The sequence below is a fragment of the Mustela putorius genome, unplaced genomic scaffold, assembly GCF_011764305.1.
Source record: "Mustela putorius furo isolate JIRA1106 unplaced genomic scaffold, ASM1176430v1.1 tig00000083_pilon_pilon_pilon, whole genome shotgun sequence".
Taxonomy (NCBI): Eukaryota; Metazoa; Chordata; class Mammalia; order Carnivora; family Mustelidae; genus Mustela; species Mustela putorius.
Genome location: NW_025421273.1, coordinates 45101419 through 45115472, shown reverse-complemented (window position 1 = coordinate 45115472; position 14054 = coordinate 45101419). Strand labels below are relative to the sequence as shown.

The following is a 14054-nucleotide window of genomic DNA, read 5'->3' as shown; positions in this document are numbered from 1 at the left end:
GTCAATTTTCTGCAGGAAAGGCAGAGAGGATGCTATTTCTCAGTGTTTCCATTGGGTCATGACAATTGGTGGTCATAGCCATGGTCACTTATTAACACCAGTTACAGGCTATTAGCTTATATGGGATATTCTCCTTTTAAAAAATACCTCTCTAGTAAGAACTCATACAGGTTAGCACTATAATAAAAATTCCTTATACCCAAAACCCTAAGATACCTAGGAATAAACCTAGCCAAAGAGGCAAAGGATCTGTACTCAGAAAACTATAGGATACTCATGTAAGAAACTGAGGAAGACACAAAGAAATGGAAAAATGTTCCATGCTCATGGATTAGAAGAACAGATAGTGTTAAAATGTGTATGCCACCCAGAGCAATCTATACATTCAATGCAATTCCTATCAAAGTACCATCACCATTTTTCATAGAGCTGGAACAAACAATCCTAAAATTGTTATGGAACCAGAGAAGACCCTGAATCATCAAGGAAATGTTGAAAAAGAAAAACAAAGGTGGGGGCATCACACTACCTGATTTCAAGCTCTATTACAAAGCTGTAATCATCAAGACAGTATGGTACTGGCACCAAAACAGAGATAAAGATCAATGGAACAGAATAGAGAGCCCAGAAATGGACCCTCAACTCTATGGTCAACTAAACTTCAATGAAGTGGGAAAGAATGTCCAATGGAAAAAGGTCTCTTCAACAAATGTGTTGGGAAAACTGGACAGCCACGTGCAGAAGAATGAAACTGGACCATTTTCTTACCCACACACAAAATAGACTCAAAATGGATGAAAGACCTAAATGCAAGACAGGAATCAACCAAAATCCTAGAGGAGAACATAGGCAGCAACCTCTTTGACCTCAGCTGCAGCAATTTCTTGCCAGACACATATCCAAAGGCAAGGGAAGCAAGGGCAAAAATGAACTATTGGGACTTCATCATGATAAAAAGCTTTTGCACAGCAAAGGAAACAGTTGACAAAACCAAAAGACAACAGACAGAATAGGAAAAGATATTTGTAAATGTCTTAGCAGATAAAGGGCTAGTATCCAAAATCTATAAAGAACTTATCAAACTTCACACCCAAAAAACAAATAATCCAGTCAAGAAATGGGCAGAAGACATGAACAGACATTTCTCCAAAGAAGACATACAAATGGCCAACAGACACATGAAAAAATGCTCAATATCACTCGGCATAAGGGAAATACAATGAGATACCACCTCACACACTAGTCAGAATGGCTGAAATTAACAAGTCAGGAAATGACAAATATTGGCAAGGATGCGGAGCAAGGGGAACCTTCCTACACTGTTGGTGGGAATGCAAGTTGGTGCAGCCACTCTGGAAAATAGTATGGAGGTTCCTTGAAAAGTTGAAGATAGAGCTACCCTATGACCCAGCAGTTGCACTACTAGGTATCTACCCCAATGATACAAATGTAGTGATCTGAAAGGGCACGTGCACCCCGATGTTTATAGCAGCAATGTCCACAATAGCCAAACTATGGAAAGAGCCCAGATGCCCATTGACAAATGAATGGATAAAGAAGATGTGGTATAAATATATATACAATGGAATACTATGCAGCCATCAAAAAGTAAGAAATCTTGCCATTTGCAACAACATGTATGTATGGAACTAAAGGGTATTATGCTAAGCAAAATCAGTCAATCAGAGAAAGACAATTATATGATCTCACTCATATGTGGAATTTAAGAGACAAAATAGAGGATCATAGAGGAAGGGAGGGGAAAATAAAACAAGATGAAATCACAGATGGAGACAAATTATAAGAGACTCTTAATAATAGGAAACAAACTGAGGGTTTCTGGGAGGAGCATGAGGAGATGGGGTAACTGGGTGATGGATATTAAGAAGAGCATGTATTGTTATAAGCATTGGATATTATATAAGACTGATAGATCACTGAACTCTACCTCTGAAACTAATAATACACTCTGTGTTAATTGAATTTAAATAAAATAAATAAATAAATGCAATCATCAGCAATAAAAACAACGTATTTTTAAAAATCATCTATGCCTTCCCAATTGTATATTCTTTTTTTTTTAATTTATTTATTTATTTGATGGAGAGAGACACAGTGCAAAAGGGAACACAAGCAGGGGAAGTGGGAGAGGGAGAAAGAGGCTTCCCGCTGAGCAGGGAACCTGATGTGGGGCTTGATCCCAAGACCCTGGGATCATGACCTGAGCTGAAGGCAGATACTTCACCGACTGAGCCACCAAGGCGTCCCCCACAATGGTATATTCTTTATAGTATACTATGTATAGTGATACTGGATAATTATGTGTAGAATAAAAATATGGTATTTCTTTTAAAGATTTTATTTATTTACTTGACAGAGAGAGATCACAAGCAGACGGAGAGGCAGGCAGAGAGGGAGATAGAGGGAAGCAGGCCCCCTGCTGAGCAGAGAGCCCGATGCGGGACTCGATCCCAGGACCCTGAGATCATGACCTGAGCCGAAGGCGGTGGCTTAATCCACTGAGCCACCCAGGTGCCCCAAAATATGGTATTTCATTAAAAAGCAAAATAAAAATAAAACTCCTTTTTCAAAAAAAAAATTTTTTTAATTAACAAAAAATTCCTCAGTGCCTTTTTTTTTTTTATCCTCTAAGTTGAAGCAGTCTGATCTTTCTTTCATACCAAGAGGGGGGAATTATCTGGACCCCCACAACAGGTAAGAGAAAGGAAGCTGACTGATTGCTCTGAGGTAGGAGAAAAAAGTGGCAAGAGTCTCAGGTGAAAATGCTGGGGCAGGAGGGGAATGTTTATTTAAAGAACAGAGATGTTTGCTCTACTACCCTGCAGACAGGAACTGTAAGCCCCACATCAGTTCAACCTGAGGGGAAAGTTGGCCTCCTAAGTCATTCCTTCAACAGATATCACCTGCCTAAGAGCCAAAAGTGAAATCACTTTCCAAGTGTCCAATCACTGACTATCTCCAGGCAACCACTGGGTAAACTGCTTTTTTTAATCAGTCTTTAAAAAAAAAAAAAAAAACTTTGCTTCCTGTCAGGTCAGCAACAGAGTCTATTTTCTCTGCCATGGCAGAGTCCAAGTGCCAATCAGGCAATGATAGCTGGGCACAGGCTCCCTGAGAAACCTTTTGGGCAGTGGGTAATGTGGCCATGGGGCTCCGGTGGGGTGCAGACTGAGGAGGAACGGGGACAGTGACTAAGTCCTAGTCCCTGGCCACAAGAACTCTGGGATTCATAGAAGGAGACAGATCTCACCCAACCATATATTCGTTACAATGATATGTGACAACGTTTCTAACAGAGGCAGATACTAAATGTCCGGTTTGCACAGAGGAAGAGGGATTAATGGGCTTAGAGGAATCAGGGAGTCTGCTTCGAGGCAGACATATTTAAGCTCTGTCTGGAAAGGATCTGTCCTTGGAGAAGTGGGGAAAGGACATCCTAGGGTCCCCCTAACTCAACAGCCATTTTCCCCTTTCTTCTGAGGAATAGAATCCAGAGTACGACCTGAGGACACTGAAGCCTCCCCTACAACCAGAAGTGGCCATATTACTGAAAACCTCGGCAAAAAAACATAAGCAGAAGAATTGGGAAGAATTTTCTAGAAGGTGTCTTATAGAGTCTTTATTTTTTATTCCTCCATCCTGCTTTCTGGAAGGATGATGTTTTGTTTTGTTTTAAGATTTTGTTTATTTATTTGACAGAGAGAGAACAGAAACAGGGGGAGAGGGAGGAGCAGGCCTCCCACTGAGCAGGGACCCTGATGTGGGGCTCGACCCTGGGGTCATGACCCGAGCCAAAGGCAGACACTTAACAACTGAGCCACCCAGGTGTCCCCTGGAGGATGATGTGATAACGAGCTGTGCTGAACCATGAGGAAGGGGGCATAGAGGTGGTGGGTTCAAGTGCTGAAAGAAACCAAAGTCACAGACCTCCAGAGTTTACGACTTCTAGGATTCCCAAATGGCACATGACTTTATTAGTTTTAACTCCCCTTCTTTTAAAGGAGTCTGGGGCAAGTTCCCAATTAGTGGACATCTATAGGTCATCACCCAAAGTCATATACAAAATTGCTCTTCTCACTCACTGAAAGGAAAGTAAGCTTCTGCAAGCCTCTTACCTCAGAGTGGAGTACAGCTTCTATAGCCCCGATTTGGTATAAGAATTTTAATCCCAGGGGCGCCTGGGTGGCTTAGCTGTTTAAACATCTGCCGTTGGCCAAGGGTCCTGGGATCGAGCCTTCATCAGGCTCCCTGTTTAGGGGGAGTCTGTTTCTCCCTCTCCCTCTTATGCTCCCCCAGCTGTGCTCTCGCTCTCTCTGTCAAATGAATAAATAAAATCTTTTCAAAAAGAATTGTAATCCCAGAGTCCAGGCTCAAAAAATAAATCCCAAGATCCTCTCTGCTATTTCTCCTAGAAGAAGAGGTTTTGTTTTTTGTTTTTTTTTTTAAAGATTTTATTTATTTATTTGACAGAGATCACAAGTAGGCATAGAGGCAGGCAGAGAGAGAGATAGGAGGAAGCAGGTTCCCTGCTGAGCAGAGCGCCCGATGTGGGACTCGATCCCAGGACCCTGAGATCATGACCTGAGCTGAAGGCAGTGGCTTAACCCACTGAGCCACCCAGGCACCCGGTTTTGTTTTTTTTTTTTAAAGATTTTATTTATTCATTTGACAGACAAAGATCACAAGTAGGCAGAGAGGCAGGCAGAGAGAGAGGAGGAAGCAGGCTCCATGCTGAGCAGAGAGATGGATGCGGGGCTCGATCCCAGGACCCTGGGATCATGACCTGAGCTGAAGGCAGAGGCTTTAACCCACTGAGCCACCCAGGCACCCCTAGAAGAAGAGGTCTTGACTTACCTGTGCCTCGGTCCTAAGAGGTGCACTGGATCATAATGCAAACCCTACTCTGAGAGGCTTGCAAGGATATTCAAGAACTTCTGACTCAGCCCCTTTCCTGGCCCCTTCCCCCCACATACACACACTTTCAATACATCTGGAGAACTTTAACAGTGTTCCTACTCTACCTTTTTTTCCAAGAGTAATCACAATAAAAGCATGTGTTATATGTACCTGCAAGCCCTTGTCTCAATAAATCTGTGTCCATCTAATTCTCCTGCCCAGCACCCTTCCATGGTCTTAGCTTAAATGCTCCTTGTCTGCCTCAAGCACTTTTCTCTTAAACCCCTCATTCTTTGTCTTCATAGTACTTAGCCCAGTTTGTAATTGTGTATTTTAATTTAAGCTCACACACACACACGCACACGCACACACACACACACACACACACACACCATTGTGCATTTCATGTGAATGGGAATTAGGTTTCTGCTGTTCACCATCCAACCCTGGTTGTTAGCACTATGCCTGGCACATCTTTGGGGCTTAGTAACTACTTCCCAGGAAACAAATCTTTTGATTTGTTTGAAACACTTTCACACATTAATGTTTACTTCCACTGTATGCTTATTTTTCGTGTTTACACTGAAGTGAATTTACAAATGAGTGATAATGAAGTATCCCAAATATTTTCATATTTTAGACAATCTGGCTGAGCCCATCCTAACCTTCCTTCAGTTTCCCATTAGAAAGAAGGTAAGTGTTTGAATATCATTCTTTTTAAATGCTTATCAAGGAAGGAAAAGAGAACTGTGTCCTCAGCACAATAAATAAAACTTCAGTCCCTTGGTAAGAAAAGTATCGCTGAGGATTTTTTTTATAACAGTATTGGGTCATGGAAATAAAAATGCCACAAGCCTTTGCCCTTGACATTTACTTAAAAAAAAAAAAAAAACCACCAAGTGCAGGTCTATTCTTACATAGCTTCCCAATGGGCTATTTAGGGATAGGTGGGTGGGGTAGGTCTCTAAATTCTATGGCTGACCAGGTGGCCAAGTTGCATCCTGTATGAGCTATAGCCTGATCACTATCACGGGCAAAATACAGAACAGTGGAAACGTGGAGCTTTCTCAGCCTAACCAATACTTTGTTCTTAAAGTCCCATCATAGATATAAGGATGCAGTTTTGCTGATAATGTAAGTTTAGTGGGCAAAGACAGCCACTAAGACATTCCTTAGGTGCAAGTCGCAGACTACGTCACCTAGTTTCCTCCCGCCTGTTAAAGATAATTCCCTGAGACACAGTGGCCATCCCATCAGGGCTAGCTTCCTGAGCACATCTCTTTGGGAGTGTTGTTTTCAACGCTACAAACATGGAATTTTACCACAGCAGAACTGAACTAGATGACATCATTCTTCCTTGCAGAGAGAGATAGAACATCTCCTCATGTCCAGGCAGAAGTCTTTCCAATATTCTGTCACTTTTTTTTTAAAGGACTATTTTTTTTTCCTGTATCATCTAGTAACCCTCTCATTTAGACTATTTTTATTTTTCTCAATCACTTAAAAACAAAGTTCTTTTCTCCTCTCCTTTCCTCATTTGATTGCACTGAAGTCATCCTTTTTCCCACCCAACACTTCACCCCAAAAAGATCATACCTGCTACCTTTCTTTCGCTTCAAATATAAACACACACACATCCTTAAGAACAGATGAGGGGAAATATTATAAAACTGTTTTCCACATTTTCCTGAACCACAGAAGAGTAAACCAGGCTTAACAAAAATATGCAGGGACACCTGGGTGGCTCTGCGTCAGTTAAGCGACCAAACTCTTGGTTCCAGCTCAGGTCATGATCTCCAGGTCTTGGGTTCAAGCCCTATGCCAGGCTCTGTGCTCAGCAGGAAGTCTGCTTCAGATTCTCCTTCTCTCTCTCTCTCTCTCTCTCTCTCTCATAAGTAAGTAAGTATTTTTTTTGAAAAGAAAGAAAATATAGTTCCTGTGCAAGCAGTTTAGTCAAAGAACAACTCATTCAGTCCTCAACCATGAAAATAAGGCCAAAATGATTAAGGTTAGACTGGAAGGTCAGTGACAGGTCTGCCGAGGATTCCCAGAAGTCACGGAGCTGCTTCGTTCTGACCCTTCAGTTCTTTAGGATATGACATGGACACCTGCAGGAGAGGCTGCCAATCTCCTCTCTCGGAAGGACCTGCCTCTTGGCTGAACTCAACAACAAACCCTTTCCCAGGTGAGATGTTGGCCCGTTGGGAGCGCTCTCGGGGGAAGGTGAGAGCTGTGGTAAAGGCTTCAGACGCGTCAGCAGCACTTAAACCCATCAGGGATACCCCTTCGCACCCATATTTGAAAGAGACGAGCCATGGGGAATGGTCTAGCGACCCACAGCTTCTGAAATCCACAATCTGCTCCCACATACAGGGGAAGCTGCTAGAGAAACAGGAAGCTCAGTCCTTACCAGAGTTTTTACACCTGGTCCTAATGTGGGCAGCAACAGAAGGGCTCAGATAACAAGGGCAGCAAAGTCAGATGGCCTGGATTTAAATCCTGACTCTAACAGGTACTCACGGATTCTGTGACTCCGGATGGGTTTCCTCATTCCTGAAAGCCCCAATTTCCTCAACTATAGCATCTGGGGTGTCTAACAATGTATATATTCATAAAAGTTAAGAAATGGTCCTTTAAGTCCTAGTTCTGCCACTTACTTGAAAGTCTGGGCAAGATGCTTCATCTTTCGGGGCCTCAATTTTCTCTTCTGTAAATGGGGATGATACTAGTACTTACTTGTAAGGGATTCATTCAGACACCGACTTCTTAGCCCAGTGCCTGGCATGTAGTAAGCACTCAATAAATATCAGCTTTTATCATCCTGAGCATCGGTTTCACAACCATCATTACCATTACCACGTTACTCCGAACTACACCATTCTTAAATTTCAGAGTGGTTCAAAGCAGAAAAGGGAAGCTGCCAGGCCAATCTCCAGGAGCTGCCTGGTCCCACCTAGCACTGACTGCCACCCATGGAATCACAGCCAGATGTCTGCATCATGGCTCCATTGTCATCCCCCAGAGGAGAGCCGAGGGCCAAGAGATCCGGGGCTGGGAACACAGGCCCCACCCCGCCCCTTCTTGGTGGCCAGAGTTCAGTCTTGCATTCGGAGCTCACTCCGTGCAAACTCGGTTTCCAGGGAGATGCTGGGGCAAGAGGTGCCAGCTCTACCTCCCATGCCACTTCCCTCTCCCCCAAATCTGTGGGACCTCACTGTTCTCCCACCATGTGACCGCATTGTATCATAGCGGCTCCTGTACACAAACAGGCCAGATTTTATTTAAATGTCCTTGGGAGAAAGATGCTGCCCGCTCTGATTTACATATCTATTCAGACCACTACTCCCTTCTCCGTCTAGCCAAAAGAGGTTTTCTTCCTCTTCCTCAGCTCCCCATGCAATGCTGGCGAAGGATATGCCAAGTTACATCTCTGTTGTAGTGGAAAGATGTAAGAATCATCCAGTCTCCACAGAGATGGAGAATTTGAACGACGATACAACTTAGGTCACACGTTCACTCGTCATGACACTGCAAATATCATATGTCACCCGCCACCAAATGCTAGATTCTCTCAAAGACTACTCATAAATCTTCCCTATTGCCAAATGATACACCATCGTTCAGTCTTGGCGAGCAAAGGTACCCTTGGTGCCTTTAATCTTCCAAAATCAGGTCCCAGTGGAATAGAAAACAATTCTATATGGGCAGGAGAAAAGACCCCAAATGATGAGCTGGATTCCCCTCCCTCCAGCCCGCCCCGCACAAGTTCCCACGCATGTGAAATATGGATTAGGTCACAAATAAGATTATATTCGGCACCAAGCCCCACAGGCATGCTGTGATTAAGGTTAAAGGAGTCCAGAGACTTCAAGTTGAGAAGCAAGACTGAGTTGGGTTGAAATGTGCAACCCCTCCCCAAAGGCCTGGCAACCTGTTCCAAATCACAACTGAAACCAAGTTGAAGGGACATCTGTTTCTCCAGAAAGTGTTTGGCACTGCAGAGAAGAACCACAGATTAGAACAGATAAATATTGTTGTGGGCAGAGAGGCAAAGGGGGCGCGGGCGGTGGTTACCAAGAAAATTAGAATCATCTACCCACTAACAAACTCCTGTGACTCAACAGATATCATCAAGGGAAAAAGAAAAAAGGAAAGAAAGGAAGGGAGGGAGGGAGGAAGGAGGCAGGGAATTAAAGGGGGGAATGATTCCTTTTTTCTAGCAGGAGCAGATAAAACTTAAGGGAACAAAACGCTGCACATTTGAGATGAATATTCAGAGAGCCACTATTTGTATAATGACTTAACGTTGGATCGGCAGCAAGAAGAGAGCCACTGAGCACTCTGCTTGGAGTCTGGTAACAAAGACCACACTAAATGCAAATATTTGACATAATATTGAGGAATCATTTTCTAAGCCTTAATGGCATGGACCGCCAGGATCATTTTATAAGTAGATATTACCGGTTTTGCTCTGGTCCCTATATCTCTTCTAATGCGAGGTAACATAGCATGCACCTAACTTCTGGGCCAGGTATCTGGAGCTCATAAGGTCCGACAATGGAATGAGATGAGTAGGTAATTGAGTTTCTTTGTTTTATAGTTAGAAACTCGGGGTTCTGGAGATTTTTTTCCAAAACAGGTATAGGAACAACAGTAATTATGGCAATCACAGGCGTGTTGATGATGATGGTGGTGATGGTGGTAAGAATGGCAGTAGTATCATTATTAAGGGTAATAACACCAATCATTACTTAGACAACACTTCCTTAATACTGGGTACTCTTTTGAGCATTTAAAATACATTGACTTGGGGCGCCTGGGTGGCTCAGTGGGTTAGGCCGCTGCCTTCGGCTCGGGTCATGATCTCGGGGTGCTGGGATCGAGTCCCGCATCGGGCTCTCTGCTCAGCAGGGAGCCTGCTTCCCTCTATCTCTCTCCGCCTGCCTCTCTGTCTACTTGTGATTTCTCTCTGTCAAATAAATAAATAAAATCTTTAAAAAAAAAAAAAATACATTGACTTGGGACACCGGGGTGGCTCAGTGGGTTAAAGCCTCTGGTCATGATCCTAGGTCCTGGGACTGGGGTGGCTCAGTGGGTTAAAGCCTCTGGTCATGATCCTAGGTCCTGGGGATCAAGCCCCACATCAGGCTCTCTACTCGGCAGGGAGTCTGCTTCCTCCTCTCTCTGCCTGCTGCTCTGCCTACTTGTGATCTCTGTATGTCAAATAAATAAATATAATCTTTTAAAATAAAATAAAACACACTGACTTATTTAACTCTCCCAGCACTCCTCAAGGTAGATAAGCTAGTCTTAGTGCCCCTGTTTTACAGATGCTTTCAACAATAACTTTGTGATTTCTGTTGTTGTTAATGACTAGAACTAGCTTCAAAGAAAACAGTTTAGAACCAAAAGGGGAGGAAGCGCAGCCTGACCAAGGTCACCCAGCTAGAAAACAACAGACCCAGGACTCAAACCCAGGGTGCCCAGCTCCAAAGTCTGACCTCTTAACCCCTGTGCTGTCCTTACTGCCCCTTTGTTTGGGAAGGCCTTCTAGAAAAGGAATGTGGAAGGAAGTTAGGCCCCTGCCTGCTGGTGGCCGCGATTAATCCTGGAAGTTTGCTGTTTCCTTTCGGAGTCTCCTAAACCCACATTAAGACACGCAGCCCTGCTTCTGCAACTATTAAAACAAAACAAAACAAACAAACAAAAAAAGCAAAAGCAAAAAACCCCGCACTATCTTACCCAGCTGTTCCCACATGGTCTGTGACCTCCATTAGGGCTCTCACCTTTGCCAGCTAAGGCAGAAGCTGGGGGTGGGCGGAGGTGGGAGCATCAGGTCCCTGGCCCACATTTCCTGCCGGTCACCCGGCCCTCTAACAGCCAAGGCTGAGAAATTCCTCACTAACAAGTGATCTCATGGCGCTTGTTCCTTGAGCCTTTATTAAGAATGAATCTTTTCTGGCCAACCCATGACTCAAGGAAGACCAAGGGCTGAGAAGGAAAGACAAGCTGCAAAGTTTGTTTATTAACCTGCTGCACCCAAGGGAACATGTTTCTGAAAGGGTGAAATTCCTGACTACTCAAAGCGGTGGCCTGTGGGGGGGGGGGGGACGGTGGAGGGGGTGCTGTGGGAAATTTAATCAACGACAGAACAAAAAGTGAAAAACAAAGCCCTTCCAATAAGGATGTTGCCGAAGACAATGGGGCCCCTAAAGGAGATGGAATTGTCTCGAGATAACAATCCAGCCAGGAATTCAGCTCCGTCTAAGTACTACATTATTGCTATATTAGCCCAGGAATCTTTGTTCACCGGGCAACTGCGCGCAGAACCATCTGTTAACGGCTCCCGGGTTCCCCCGGTTTGCAGACTCGGCATTTACATTTCAAGAGGAACCTCCGGGAAGGAAAAAAAAGGGAGGTCACTATCTCTCCCGGGAGCAAATACCTTTTCAGACGGCCTGGGAGGAGAAGCTCTCCTTTCCCAGAAACCGAACTCCCGCAAATGAAAGGAGATAGGCCGCTTCAATAATGCACGCGCAGAGCAGAGCGCCACCGCCGCCTAGTCCTAAAGCCACGCACGCCCCCATGGGTCTCGCATTCTCCAATGGGCATACCCTCAAGGCATCGCGAATAATGCCAGGCCCGTCGGTAGGTCCTAATTAGGGCTCTCCTTTCTTAAGGAAGTCCTGCTTTTTTTTTTTTTTTTAATTCTTTTAAACCAGTGGAACCCGGACAAAAGCTGACATGCTGTCCTGCAAAACATCTAGCCTCATACATACCACCACTTAAAAACAGACCGTGATCCTCTGGGCGAAAGGAGATGTTTTAGACCCTGATCTGGAGGGAGGTTGTAACGGTACATATATATATGAGAACATTCCCGCAGATGTGCACTTAAGACTTGTGCCCTTTCCTGCAATTTATACGACAACCCATTTTTCTAAATAGACTATATTAATGTTACAATTAAGAATATTGAGAATAAACCACTTGCCTCCACGAATTGCAAGACTGCTGGGCTCTGGTATTCTGCCCTCACCTATTATCCACATCTAAAATCTCTCCTGAGAATTTTAAAGTTCAAGAACATGAAAAATACAGCTCGCCAACTCTCAACTAAGCCAGTGAATACAAACGTCTCTTGTGTGTCCTGTGAGCCCAAGTATGCCGCACAGAGAGCACCTGTCACCCCCCCCCCCCCAAGCCTTTCTGGCCACATATCAAAAATTAAAAGCCAAGGTGTTTTTCTCATCAGGTCATGAGCCATCAAATTATGAGAGATATAATTGGGGCTTTTATCAACAGAGCCTCAAGTCTAATCTTCTGTTTCTTTCACCCTATTTTTAAATGGATGTTTCTAAACTCTGCCTAACACTCTTGCTTGGATCAGGCTAACCCTGGAGGGGGCAGGCCTCTTGCTGGAGCACTGGGGCAGCAGTCAGTGAGGGTGGTTTCTGTAAGCAGTTTAGCAGGTTCAAATCTGCACCATCGTAGCTCTGTTACCCCTGAAACATCCTGACAACGGGGGGGGGGGGTCACCCAGTGACAGCCTGAGTACTAACAGGCTTCGCCATTGCCTGGCCAATGACTTAGCGGTGCATTCGTTCCTTTGAACTATCCGCAAGGAGGGCTGCCTGTCACTGAGGAAAAGGGTCAAATTCGCCTTCCGCTAAGCCTCAAGAAAGGCCATCTGGCGAAACAGAGGCTCACTGCACGGATCACAGGGGGTCACCTTTCCCCCCTCGCGCCCTCCAAGCGTCCTGATCCCCGGCAGACACGTCATTTGGGGAGCGCTGGGCCACGAAGCTACATCTACAGATAGACATCGAGAATCAGGATCACCCAGCGAGCGCCGCCTGGACTGAGCCGAGAGCTCCAGTGATTTCCCTGGCCTGCCACCGAGTCATTTAAGAAGTGAAATATGCCAGCGGGGCCTGCGACCCGGCAACCTGGGAGCCCGCCCCGCCGCCTCTGGTACAGAGCAGGGGTTGCCAATGGCTGGGCAGCGTCTATGCGGATGGCGCGCTTGCAGGTGGGTCTTGCAGGCTCCCCGGCCCTGTGCGCTGGGCCAGCCTCACCTGACCCGCTGCCAGGATACAGCCAGAAGCGCTGGTGGATACGCGCTTCCGTGGAGACACTGCCAACTCCGCTCCGGAGGAGCTGGGACGGGAGGAGGGGGTGTCAAGAGGGGGAAGGTAGGACCGGGAGCAGGACACCCCCCCCCCCGAAATGCGGCGTCTGCAGCACTCTGGGTCTCGCGCTTCCTGCGCCTTTGCGGCGCTCCTGCGGGCACTGCGCTTCCCTCGGCCCGGCGTGGAAGCGGCGGGAGCTGAGATTCGCGCGGCTGGCGGGCAGGAGGGATGCAGGCGCAGGAGACCGCTCCGTGCCCCCCACGCGCACAGCCAGACTGCGGCGCCCCTCATTCACTCACGCTCACCCTCTCCCGAGACCCGCGCCAGGGCATCGCAGATCGGCCGAGGCCCGGGCGGGTGATTTGGGCGAGCTGGCAAAAGAAAGTGGGGGGGGGGGGGCGAGGCTGGACCTGTCGTCCGTGTGTGCGGGTCGGTGGCTTCGGGCGCCCCTGCAAGGCCTCCCGCCAGCCGGGGGCACCTACCTCGATCCACTTCTGCGCCTCCGAAAAAGCAGGCTCGGGGGGCGGCTCCGGCTGCAGAGGCTGAAGAGCTTCCAGACCCAGAGCGGGACAAGCCATTTGCGAAGCCCCGCGTGCACTCGAGCGCTGGGCCGCCGGGATGAGGACGGCCGCCGCCGCCGCCGCCGCAGGAGCGCGCTCCCCGCCCCTTCCCGCCCGCCCTCCCCTCCCGGCCCGCCCCGCCCCGCCCCCGCCCGGCGCAGGTCCCGGAGGAGAGCGGCGCACTGCCGGAGGACGCCGCGGCAGCTGCTCCCTGCGCCGCCCGGTCTCCGCCGCGCCCCGAGTCCCCGGCGGGAGCGAGCGTGGAGGCGCCGGGAGCTCCCTCTCTCCCCACCTTCTCTGGCCGCTCCGCCCCCCCCTGGGGGGAGGGTGTCAGCTACCGAGTAAAAATAACCGCGAGTGAGCACTGGGTGTCTCCCTCCCTGCCCGCAACCCGGCCTGGAGCCCTCGGGCAGCCACCCCGCACGTCCCTGCGCGGGGCCCCGCT

At 47.1% G+C, this 14054-nt stretch overlaps 1 protein-coding gene across 18 annotated transcripts in view; it reads right to left on the bottom strand.

The window, feature by feature from the left end:
- The window catches only part of LIMCH1 (LIM and calponin homology domains 1), a 326042-nt gene extending 312289 nt beyond the window's left edge, over positions 1 to 13753 (bottom strand). For 9 of the 18 annotated variants that reach the window (XM_013062177.2, XM_013062179.2, XM_013062180.2 and 6 more), the window contains exon 1: positions 13532 to 13753. In XM_013062177.2, coding sequence (XP_012917631.1) covers positions 13532 to 13627 — 96 coding nt within the window. In that variant the 5' untranslated portion in view covers positions 13628 to 13753. The remainder of the gene's footprint in view (positions 1 to 13531) is intronic. The other 9 variants (XM_004764067.2, XM_004764069.2, XM_013062184.2 and 6 more) reach the window with 3 other exon arrangements.
- Between the last annotated feature and the right edge of the window lie 301 nt (positions 13754 to 14054).